The sequence below is a fragment of the Rhinoderma darwinii genome, chromosome 5 (assembly GCF_050947455.1).
Source record: "Rhinoderma darwinii isolate aRhiDar2 chromosome 5, aRhiDar2.hap1, whole genome shotgun sequence".
In the NCBI taxonomy this organism is placed as follows: domain Eukaryota; kingdom Metazoa; phylum Chordata; class Amphibia; order Anura; family Rhinodermatidae; genus Rhinoderma; species Rhinoderma darwinii.
The window spans coordinates 102,607,482-102,620,551 of NC_134691.1; the positions used below are offsets into that span (position 1 = coordinate 102,607,482).

Genomic DNA, 13,070 nt, shown 5'->3' on the forward strand with positions numbered 1-13,070 from the left:
CAGGGCTAACCTCACCTTCCTCTTCGGCCGCGGCGGGAGTTCTGTAGTCTCGATGCTGTGCGCGGCGGCATAGCGCTGTGACGTCATGCCCTGCGCACAGCGCTTGACGTCAGGAATTCCGCTGCGATCCGGAACCAGGAAGGTAAGTAAAGTATGTTACTATAGTAACAGGGGCCCGCGGCCCGAGTTACTATAGTAACTTTTTATTGATGTGGTGCGGGGGGCCGTGGGCCCCCCTGGCTTCGGGGCCCGGTCGCAATTGCGACCGCTGCGACCCCTATAGCTACGCCAGTGGTTACAAGGCTTAGAACTTTAGCAGCAATTTCTCACATTTTCAAGAAAATTTCAAAAGGCTATTGTTACAGGGGCCAGTTCAGATGTGAAGTGGCTTTGAGGGCCTTATACATTAGAAAACCTCAAAAAGTCACCCCATTTTAAAAACTTCACCCTCAAAGTTTTCAAAACAGCATTTAGAAAGTTTCTTAACCTTTTAGACGTTTCACAGGAATTAAAGCAAAGTAGAGGTGAAATTTACAAATTTCATTTAATTTTTTTTGCAGAAATTCATTTTTAATCCATTTTTTTTGTAACACAGAAAGTTTTACCAGAGAAACGCAACTCAATATCTATTGCCCAGGTTTTGCAGATTTAGGAAATATCCCACATATGGCCCTAGTTTGGTAATGTACTGAAGCACCCGCCTCAGAAGCAAGGGAGCGCCTAGAGGATTTTGGGGCCTTCTTTTTATTAGAATATATTTTAGACACCATGTCAGGTTTGAAGGGCTCTTGCAGTTCCAAAACAGTGGAAATCCCCCAAAAGTGACCCCATTTGGGAAACTACACACCTCAAGGAAATTATCTAGGGGTATAGTGAGCATTTTGACCCCACAGGTTTATTGCAGAAATTATTGGAAGGCCATAAAAATGAAAATCTACATTCTTGTAAAGCAATTTCTCCCGAGTAAAACAATACCCCACATAAACGGCTGTTTGGACACACGGCAGTGCTTAGAAAGGAAAGAGCGCCATTTGGCTTTTGGAGATCACATTTAGCAGGAATGGTTTGCGGAGGCCATGTCGCATTTGCAAAGCCCCTGAGGGGGACAAAACAATGAAAGCGCCCAAAAAGTGACTCCAGTTAGGAAACTACACCCCTTGAGGAATTCATCTACGGGTGTAGTGAGCATTTAGACCCCACAGGTGTTTCATAGAATTTATTAGAATTGGACAGTAAAAATAAAAACAATCCCTTTTCTTCTATAAGATGTAGCTTTAGCTCAAAATGTTTAATTTACTCAACAAAAAAAGGAAAAAATAAAAAGAACCCCAACATTTGTAAAGCAATTTCTCCTGAGTACGGCAATACCCCATATGTGGTCATAAACGGCTTTTTGGGCACATAGTAGGGCTCAGAAGGGAAGGAGTGCCATTTGGCTTTTGGAGTGCAGATTTTGCTTGATTGGTTTCTGGTCGCTATGTCGCATTTGCAAAGCCCCTGTGGGACCAAAACAGTGGAAACCACCCAAAAGTGACCACATTTTGGAAACTACACCCCTCAGGGTATTCACCTAGGGGTGTAGTGAGCATGTTATCCCCAGCAGGTGTTTTACAGAAATTAGTGTGTACTCGATGGGATTTTTTCCATAGATATGCCAATATGTGGTGACCAGCCTGTACCACCATAACAAGACAGCGCTCTAATTATTATGCTGTGTTTCACGGTTTGGGAAACACCCTACATGTGGCCCTAATCTTTTGCCTGGACATTTGACCAGGCTCAGGAGTGAAAGAGTACCGTGTAAAATTGAGGCCTAATTTGGTGATTTACAAAGTATTGGTTCACAATTGCAGAGGCTCTGATGTAAAACCCCTGAGAAGTGACCCCATTTTGGAAACTGCACCCCTCAAGGCATTTATTAAGGTGTGTAGTGAGCATTTTCACCCCACAGGTCTTTTCCATAAATGATTGCGCTGCGGATGGTGCAATGTAAAAATTTCAATTTTTCCCTAGATATGCTATTTCAGTGGCAAATAGGTCGTGCCCAGCTTGTGCCACTGGAGACACACATCCCAAAGATTGTTAAAAGGGTTCTCCCGGGTATGGCGATGCCATATATGTGGAAGTAAACTGCTGTTTGGGGGACGCTGTCGAGTTCAGAGGGGAGGGAGCGCCATTTGGCTTTTGGAGTGTGGATTTGCTTGGTAGTAGTTTGAGTATTGCTGGTGTTTCCGTTTATATTGTGGGGGCACATGTAAGCTGGGCAGAGTATATCAGGGGCATAGTCAGGTGGTATAATAATTGGGTTATTAAAAAAACTGTAAAATAATCCATAGATGTGTGTTACGCTGTGAAGCAATCCTTTCTGCACAGGCCGGTGTCGTACTGATAAATGGCCTTCCTTATCCCCCTTTTGGTCCACACTCCCCAGCAAAATTCCCCAAACTGCAAAGGTGCGAAGTGTCCTGGTATAATACAGGCACCCTCGCTTCCAGCGGATATGTTTGGGCCCTCCCCTTTCTAGTTCCCTAATTTTAGGGCCTTGATAATTCGTCTCTTGAAACAGAAGAAATGTTCGCCTCGGGCCTGCACATCTGCATATTTTTTATTTCCTGACTTATCGAAGCCTTAACTAATTTTATTTTTTGACAGACATAGTGGTATAAGGGCTGTTTTGGTTTTTTTTGCGGGACGAGCTATAGTTTTTATTGGTACCATTTTGGGGTGCATGTGACTTTTTAATCACTTTTTATCCTATTTTTTGGGAGGCAAGATGACCAAAAAACAGCAATTCTGGCATAGTTTTTTTTATACAGCGTTCACCATGCATTATAAATTACATGTTACCTTTATTCTGGGGGGCAGTACGATTCCGGCAATGCCTAATTTATAGCACTTTTCTATGTTTTACAACTTTTTGCACAATAAAATTACTTTTGTAAATAGAATGTATTTTTTCTGTCGCCAAGTTGTGAGAGCCATAACTTTTTAATTTTTTCGTTGACGGAGCTATATGAGGGCTTGTTTTTTGCGAGACGAGCTATAGTTTATATAGGTACCATTTTTGGATACATGCAACTATTTGAACACTTTTTATTCTCGGTCGTGTGCAGTGCAAGAGCTGTTATTGTATATAACAAGCTCGGTGTACCTTTTCAACAATGCAGGGACCCTTACCACACATTTTGCCAAAGAAACCCTGCTTAGTTAAATGAAGGAGCTAAACTGCTTATCGCACAGATTGAATTATGGAGGACGCCGCAGGTGTTCTACAAGCGATGCTTACAGACAACTGGCCCCTAATGGATGTTGTGATCTTGACGGGAGTACACTATATGTCCTATTGGGCATACTCACTGGAGCAGGGTTACTGGTGAACACCACACAGTAACACTGTCTAACCTCCCACCCCATCAAATCACACATCCGAGCGTGACTATGTCACACTCCGGACATGCGCAGTGGTACAGAAGAGTTGTACATTCTGATCAGCCTAGGCTTTTTAACCCCTTAGTGACCACCAATACGCCTTTTCACGTGAGTCACTAATGGGCTTTAGGCTAGGCTGACGCCTTTTCACGTCAGCCTAGTCTAAGTCCTGCACGGGTCTCCCGTGCAGGCAGGAGCCGGGGCTCTGCTGTCTGATGACAGCTGAGCTCCTGCTCCAACGCCCGCGATCGAAGTAAACTTCGATCGTGGCCGTTTAACCCGTTAAATGCCGCCGTCAATAGCGACCGCGGCATTTAACTTTGTTTACAAAGGGAGTGCGCTCCCTCTGTCACCCATCGGCGGCCCGCGAATGCAATCGCGGGTCTCCGATGGGGTGTCATGGCAGCCGGGGGCTTGATAAAAGCCTCCAGGTCTGCCCTGGACATATGCCTGTTAGGACGCGCCAGAGGCACGTCCTAACAGATTGCCTGTCAGATTTACACTGACAGGCAATAATGCTCTGGTATACGAAGTATACCAAAGCATTATAGCAGCGATCGGAACATCGCACAGTAAAGTCCCCTAGTGGGACTAATAAAATAAGTCATCAAAGTGAAATAAAGATTATTAATAAAAAGTACAGTAAAAAAATAAATAAAATCATTTTTTTCCATAAAAAGTGGTTTTATTTAGTAAAAGTGTAAAAAAAAAAAAGTACACATATGTGGTATCGCCGCGACCGTAATGACTCCATTAATAAAGTTAATATGTCATTTAAACCGCAAGGTGAACACCGTAAAAAAAAAAACGCAAAAAGCCATGGCGAAATTGCAATTTTTTTCCATTGCCCCCCAAAAAAGTCATAATAAAAATGAATCAATAAGTCCCATGCACCCCAAAACAGTACCATTCAAAACTACGTCTTGTCCCGCAGAAAACAAGCCCAAAAAATCACTACATTGATGGAAAAATAAAAAAATTACGGCTCTTGCAAAGCGATGATGCAAAAATAAATAATTTTAGTTCAAAAGTGTTTTTATTGTGCAAAAGTCGTAAAACATAAAAAAACCTCCACATATGTGGTATCGCCGTAATCGTACCGACCCATAGAATAAAGGTAACATGTTATTTACGTCGCATAGTGAACGGCGTCAATTTAAAAACGCATAGAACAATGGCGGAATTTAAGGTTTTTGTTATAATCCCCCCCAAAAAAGGTTAATAAAAGTTAATATAAAAATTATATGTACCCAAAAATGGTGCTATTAAACAGCACAACTAATCCCGCAAAAAACAAGCCCTCATACAGCTATGTAGACGAAAAAATAAAAACGTTATAGCTCTTTGAATGCGACTATAGAAAAACGAATAAAATAGCTTGGTCATTAAGGCCTAAAATGGGCTGGTCACTAAGGGGGTTAAACAAGCTGTCACACACAGCGAGTCAACAGCCCGTATAAGAGGTAATGCCCACTGGCTGTTTACTTAAACTTTCTTGTTTTGCCCATTTGCCTAAGCTATATGGTGTGAGGATTCGTACCGTATTTTGACTACACTGTGATCCCCTGAGGAGTAAACAATACGATAGACAAAAACATGCCATGTCAGGACGGTTGTTCTTCTTCTCGCTAGGGGCATACTACGGCTCTTGTTAATTAGGGCAATGTTCCAGTCAGGGTCATCATCTGATAGGAATGCAGCACTGCGGTCAAACTTTAGGGACATCTAGACCCACCCGGGGCACATTAGGTACAGGAACCGTCCCAATTAGCCTCATTACCGATAGGGATAGGGGGACTCTACACAATACTGGACTTAGGCTTCGTTCACATCTGCGTCAGGGCTCCGTTTCGTCTGAGCTTTCCGTCAGAACGGAGCCCTGACCGACACAAACTGAAACCGTAGGTTTCCGTTTCCATCACCATTGATTTCAATGGTGATAGATCCGGTGCCAATGGTTTCAGTTAGTCTCCGCTGTGCAAGGGTTCCGTCATTTTGACCGGATGAATACCGTACGGAGTATTGTCCAACAGTGTGATCTTCTAGGGTCATCTGCCCCTCCTTGAGGTCTACTGCTGACCCCATCAACCTCCCTACAGGGGTCTCTCTTTCTCCACCTCACCCAATTGCTCACGTGTTCTTATCTGGGTTCACAGGTCGCGGGAAAAACGGTGGTGAAACTATAACATTTTGCAAATGCATTTCCAGCGCTATACGTGAACCCAGCTTGCCTTAAATAGGATCTGTGCAAAACCCACCTGACACTGCTGCTCATTTATTTCTAAAAAAAAATCATTGTGTATATAAAAGATAGCCATTTAATTTTTTGGGGAAGGCGCTGTATAGTACTGCTTATATTAAGCACTGCTATACCGTGACCCCCTGAATCACAGATTTGCGCAGTCCAGAGAAAATGGGGGTCTAGAGGCCGACAGGTGGGGCTAGCTCACACAGTATTTGACCAGTTCCACTATTTTTGCTTGGACTTTGTCTATTCACATGGTTTACTACCTTGGTCCATGAATGAAAGGCAGTGTCCCATACTTATGTTTAGTGTGTAACATAAAATAGGTTTAGCGTTACCTAAATACCCTATTTATGCATGGAAGCATTGTGAGGTGTTATAGAATTTACCCAAATACATAACGTACTACTAGGTGGCTGTATATTCTGGATCATTAGGTACAAAATAAACTGTCACGTGGTATGGAGACAAGACTATAAAGAACGTCATACTGTTTGACATCAAAACAAACATATGGGGAGACCACTGAAGTATAAATGATGGCCGAATTCTACAAATCATTGGGATGATGGGCTACTTTGCGCCTTTGCACTACTCAGCACATTTGCTAAAATCTGCCTTCTAAAACAGCTGAAGCAATAAAACCAGATAGGGTTAAAGAAAGCAAATGATTCATGACCTACAGAGTATGTGAATTAACAAATGAAGATGGCGCTGCGGTTTCTTGGAGTGCACAGCACTTGTAATGAGCGGCTTCATCTGCAGAGCGGGTTACAGTTCATTGAATCTCTCATATGTTCTACTAAACAGTGTAATCACTGGCACTTTCCCAATGAGGCTGAAAAGTGACAAATATTGGATGTGCAGTGATCAGAAACACATACAAAGTAATAACACGAAAAGAAACAACTTCAGCAACATTGTCATTCTCATTACCAGAATTCTCACTATACAAGGGACTATGGTGGCATATCCTCGCCCTCAAAGTCCCAGTTTCTATTCAGTGGTCAATTGGTTTCAAATTTTCATGGGGTTTATGTAAGCGCTACATGCTGCTTTTCGATATGTGCAGACTTGGATTTAGAGGTCATGAACACGGTAGAGCCCTGTGCATGCAGTCTGTATGGCAGGGTACAGAGCTTGTACGGCTCCTTTTGTACAGAGCTATACAGCCTCCGTGCATTACTATACAGACAGGTATAGTTTCCCCTCGAAGCAACACTCCAGGGGAGAATAGCTCCACAAATATGGAGTGCGCTTGAGCATGCCCGATTTTTTTTTATCAGTTAGATTCAAATACTGTAGAATCCAACAGAAAAAACATCGTATGAAATGAAAGACATAGAGAGGTACAGTAGACGGCTCATGCACCTCTATAGGAGCTCTATTACAAAACAAATCCATAATACAGCCATGTGCATGAGCTATTAATGTGGCGTACAGCTGGCCATAAGCTCCTTTGGACGCCCGCTATGGCCCCAATCTCAACGGCCAACCGTGAATTATTTTTTTCAGTGGGGAAAAGGAGACGAGATGCGGTCAGACACCTCTGGCAGCGGCTACTTTTGTCGCAGAAGAAATCCAATCAAAATTTTAGCAACCTATTACTGGTAAAAAAAGCTTAAAAAACGGACTGGAAACTAAGATCTGTCACCTTCATGGTCTCCAAATCTAATAGTAAATGAAAAAATAAAAAACTGTGCACACAACCTTAGTATAGTCCCACATTTTAAATAATAAGACTGTTCACATATTAGGGTATGTGCACACGATGAGAGGCTTTTACGTGTGAAAAGACAGACTGTTTTCAGGAGAAAACAGCTGCCTCGTTTCAGACGTAAAAGCTCCTCCTCGTATTATGCGAGGCGTCTGTGACGCTCGTAAATCTTGAACTGCTCTTCATTGATTTCAATGAAGAACGGCTCAAATTACGTTGTAAAGAAGTGTCCTGCACTTCTTTGCCGAGGCAGTCAAACGACGACGCCTAAATGACAGGTCGTCGGCACAGTACGTCGGCAAACCCATTCAAATGAATGGGCAGATGTTTGCCGACGTATTGTAGCCCTATTTTCAGACGTAAAACGAGGCATAATACGCCTCGTTTACGTCTGAAAATAGGTCGTGTGAACCCAGCCTTAAGGTTTTTCCTTCCGTTGGAGGTATACGTCAGGACTTCTGATGTATTCCTCCGACAGAAGGCTGCAACGTATCCCACCGTATAGGCATACACTAGGATATGTCACCCAAACCCCCCCCCCGGGCAGGGCACTACCTGAAGCGCTGTGCCCGGGAAAGCTCCTGATGTCACTGTCCATATATGGAAAGTGATGTCAGGAGTTTTACAATGCCAGATTCCCCGGCCAGAGCATCGGGAGCGCTGTGCCCCAGGGCAAAAATCTCCATGCAGAGTGTTTCGTAATGCTCTTCTCAAGGACTACAGCCCTAGGGAGGCTCTCTGACACATATGTTTAATGTATACCTGTGACGGATGCCATACATTGGCATCAATCATCAATGTTAAAACAACAAACATATGCTGCGCAATGTACTTTTTTTTGTGGGATCCCTCAGAATGGAATAGCGGAGACTACTACGCTATTCCATCCTTAAAAAAAAAAAAAAAAAGGAGTTTACCAACGTATATTAGCCCAACAGAGGCTAAAAGAGCACTCCTTTGGCCTCCATCAGGCTAAGGAAGCCCTATGGACATATTTATAGTGTGCGTCGGCAACCTTCCTGAAGTACACACTAAACATAGGGCCAAAATGTGGTGCGCACTAGGCCTTCTTCACACCATAACAAAATACCAGTACTTCAGCAGAAACCTAATGGACCCTATTATAAGTCAATAGGATGCATAAAGTCCATGCAAAAATAGATTTGACATAAATTTCACAGCTCCGTTATAAACGTGACACTAGTGTGAAAAGAGACAAAAATACAGCACAATTTCAAACATTTGCCTCATCAATTTTTTGGCTTCATAACACTACTCATAACAGCTGTGACCCCAGAACGATCAGATACAACAAACTTATAATCCTTCCAGAATGTTTCAGGTACATTTGATTATGTTTGGTTCTCGTTGATCATATTCGGGACATGCATTTAATAATTCAATAAATTGTAAACAATTTATTGCGTGGACTACATTTTCATTTAACCGTCAAAAACGTGCAAAATCATTTTCATTGTTAGGCTGGATTCACACGAGCATGTTTGGTCCGTAAAGGACGGAACGTATTTCGGCCGCAAGTCCCGGACCGAACACACTGCAGGGAGCCGGGCTCCTAGCATCATCATTATGTACGACGCTAGGAGTCCCTGCCTCGCTGCGGGACAACTGTCCCGTACTTTAATCATGTTTTCAGTCATAACTATGATGCTAGGAGCCCGGCTCCCTGCAGTGTGTTCGGTCCGGGACTTGCGGCCGAAATACGTTCCGTCCTTTACAGACCGAACATGCTCGTGTGAATCCAGCCTTAGTGTAACGGCGGGTTTACATGGGCGCCGGTCAACAATATAACAAGTCAATCGGTGCACACTTAAAGGTCCTTTTACACGGGCCGATGCTTTACTGTATGGGTAAGATCAATCGTTAATACGACTGTACGGTCCCCATAAGTTTGCATCATTGTCAGTAGCACATCCCTTTGCATTGGGAGATCTGCGGACAATAAGGATTTTATAGGCTGCATAAACCATGTGATCAGCCGACGAACGAGCGTTTGCATGTTTGTCGGCTGATCGCTGCCCTGCTTATTCCCAATTATTGGCTTGTGAAAATTGGCCTTCTGACTTTCCTGTTAGGGTATGTTCACACGGCTTATTTTCGGATGTTTTTTCAGGCCCTAAACAGCTGAAAAATCATTCGCAGAACGCCTCCAAACATCTGCCCATTGATTTCAATGGGAATAGTGGCGTTCTGGTCCGACAGGCCGTTTTTTTACACATCCATTTTGAAAAACGACCGCGTAAAAATACCCCCGCAAAAAAGAAGTGCATGTCACTTCTTGAGCCATTTTTGGAAAAAACGCAGCGAAAAACTGTTTCCTTTGAAAACAGCTCCGTATTTTCAGACGTGTTTTATTAAGCGTGTCAACATACCCTGAGGGTGAAGGCATACGTAGCGACCCGTTTTACTGTGAACTTATGCAGCTTTGCAATGCAAATTTTTGTCTGCGTCACTTTTTCCAGTCGTTCAGGCTTAGGGTATGTTCACACGGCCAAATTTCAGACGTATACGAGGCGTATAATGCCTCGTTTTACGTCTGAAAATAGGGCTGCAATACGTCGGCAAACATCTGCCCATTTATTTGAATGGGTTTGCCGACGTACTGTGCAGACGACCTGTTATTTACGAGTCGTCGTTTGACAGCTGTCAAACGACGACGCGTAAAAATACAGCCTCGTCAAAGAAGTGCAGGGCACTTCTTTGCCACGTAATTTGAGCCGTTCTTCATTGAAATCAATGAAGCACGGCTCAAGGTTTACGAGCGTCTCAGACGCCTCGTAAATTACGAGGAGGAGCTTTTACGTGTGAAACGAGGCAGCTGTTAACAGTCTGTCTTTTCACACGTAACTGCCTCTCAGCGTGTGAACGTACCCTTAGGGTATGTTCACACGCAGTGACCAAAAAAGTCTGAAAATACGGAGCTGTTTTCAGGTAAAAACAGCTCCTGATTTTCAGACGTTTTGGTAGCAACTCGCGTTTTTCGCGGCGTATTTTACGGACGTTATTGGAGCTGTTTTTCAATGGAGTCAAAGAAAAACGGATCCAAGAACGTCCCAAGAAGTGAGATGCACTTCTTTTTCGCGGGCATCTTTTTCCGTGCCGTATTTTGACAGCGACGCGTAAAATGAAGCCTCGTGGGAACAGAACACCGTAAATCCCATTGAAAGCATTGGGCAGATGTTTGTAGGCGTAATGGAGCTGTTTTTTCAGGCGTAATTCGAGGCGTAAAACGCCCGAATTATGTCTGAAAACACTGCGTGTGAACATACCCTTAATTCACACCAAAAGCCAGGAGTGGATCCAAAAGTATAAACATAAAGCCCAAGGGCACATTCAGACGTGGCGGAATTGCTGTTGAATTCTGCAGCAGCCGTTTTTTACATTTCTTTCTATACATTTTTAGGAAAGTTAGTTCAGACATTGCGGAAAATAACTGTGCGGAAATCAGGCTGCGGTGCAGAATTTTCCCTCCGCAGCACGCACATTACGGAGAAGAAGTGGAATTTCACTGCGGATTTCAGCATCCCAGAGGGCTGTGCTGCACAAAGAGCAGCTGGAGGAACAAGGAGCCGTCACTATAATAAGGCCAGGGAGGGGGAAGTATAGACTTTTTTTGTTTATTTTTGCAAAATTGCGATTTATTATTTTTGCGGCAAAATTACAGCTTTTCCACCAAAAAACCACAACATTTGCTATATGTTGTGGCTTTTACCTCCCCATTAAATTCAATGGCGAAAAACCTACCTCAAACAAGCCGCGATTCTACCACATAAATGGACATGCTGCGAATCAGAAGAACGCACCGCAAGTCAATTTATGTTTTCTTAGCTATTATTTTCCGCAGCGCGCGGATGGGGTTTGTTCAAACTAATGTAATATGCTACACATTGTGGAAAATCTGCAGATAATCCGCCCAGTGTGCACATAGCCGATTTTCGCTGTTTTTCGCCCACGGCCATTGAGCGCCGTGGGCATAAAACGACGCGAAATACGCTTTCTCTGCCTCCCATTGAAGTCAATGGCAGGTCAGAGGCGTAAACGCCCGAAGATAGGGCATGTCGCTTCTTTTTCCCGCGAGGTGGTTTTCCCGTTTGCGGGAAAAACTTCCCGAAAATGCCTCCTATTGATTTCAATGGGAGGCATTTTCGGGAAGTTTTTGATGAGTTTTTTAGCGTGGTTTCCTCGTAAAAAAAACTGTGTGAACATAGCCGTAAGCTGGATTCACACAAGCTGTTTTTGGTGCAGTTTTTTTTAAGCTAAAAGGAGAAATGGATACAACAGTCTTTCCTGTATACTTTGGTTCAAGCAACTGAATCAAAAACTGTAGTCGTGATTCCAGCTTAACACGTCTTCCTTATTGATGCTCATTTGTCTCATGTGTAATAATTACCTCATAGTCTTTTATATTATCACACAAAGCCTCAGATAGTCACTCTGAAGGTGGCCACAATCCTTACATAGATGGCGTCCATGCTTTATGGTTGCCTATGGCCAGTTTAGGTGCAGAGGACTGGAGGATACAGAACATACAGCTCACAAATATATATATATCCAAAAATAGACAGCGCTCGATTCAAAAGTGAAAAATGTTTTTTTTATTTACCCTTGTGCCTTTTTCAAGCATCATATAGGGCCGAAACGTTGCACAAGGGTAAATTAAAAAAAATAATTTTGGGATATATTGGAAACTTTGGAACCAAGGATCGGGTTCCTAAGGCGTGCACCCATCTGTTATTCAAGCTGGTGCTGCTGGGCGGTGGACTCATATATATATATACACACATACATACCCCCAGCCATGAGAATAGCCTATATTAGTGATGTCATAGACCTGCACAGTGTTGGGCAGGATGGAGATGGAGCACTCCTCACCTTGACCTCGGGATATCCATGGCGCTGGAGAGCAGTCCCTGCAGTGGGTCAGGGCAGGACGTCCTAGTGAAGGCAGCGGGCAGGGTGCCATAGGTAAAGGAGTTGAGGCGACCCCTGCTCCCAGATGTGGTGGGTACACTAGTAAAGGCATCCTCAGCCTCTGCCAGCTCCAGTCCTGTGCCCTGCACGTCGTCCTCCTCCTCCTCTTCATCATCTTCCCGCAGCACTCCCGCTGAACACACCGACACAAGTTGTGGAGAGGCCCAGCTGGCTCTGCTATGCGGGACATGTACGGGGGTGACAGGTAACGGGGCGTTGGACTCCTTCCACTGCAGATGCTGCACGCCGTTCTCTGCTGCACCTGCCTCACGGCTCAGCTGCGCTCCCCTGTACTCCTGCAGGGGGCGCCCGTCCAAAGAGATGTTGGTGAGAAAGGAGAGGGCAGCCTGTCTCCTGCGGGGGTCCATGAGCTGCTGCCTCCTGACGTGCTCCAGGCTGTGGGCACCTGGGGACTGCATGGCACCTCCAATCATAAGCCCATTACTGCAGTTGGCAGCCGCCATGGCGCATGTGTGAGCGTAGCGGTCAGCGCTGAATATACCATGCGAGCAGTGCAGCGGGACGAGCAGGCGGGCAGCGCTGGTTATTGCTGGGAGCTGGGCGGGATCACTGACAGGATCCTTCCTCCCGGAACGCAGATGTGAACAGAGCCTAAGCCTGCTGCAAGGGGCTGCTACTTCCTTCAAGTGCTGCTCAAATCCGTACTCTGCGCCTTCCTCTCCAAGTGCT

The 13,070-nt window shown here is 44.4% G+C and overlaps 1 protein-coding gene across 1 annotated transcript in view; it reads right to left on the reverse strand.

Moving 5' to 3' along the window:
• Positions 1 to 13,013, reverse strand: part of CABLES1 (Cdk5 and Abl enzyme substrate 1) — a 98,377-nt gene extending 85,364 nt beyond the window's left edge. Inside the window, exon 1 of the mRNA XM_075826351.1 lies at positions 12,282 to 13,013. Coding sequence (XP_075682466.1) covers positions 12,282 to 12,844 — 563 coding nt within the window. The 5' untranslated portion in view covers positions 12,845 to 13,013. The remainder of the gene's footprint in view (positions 1 to 12,281) is intronic.
• Between the last annotated feature and the right edge of the window lie 57 nt (positions 13,014 to 13,070).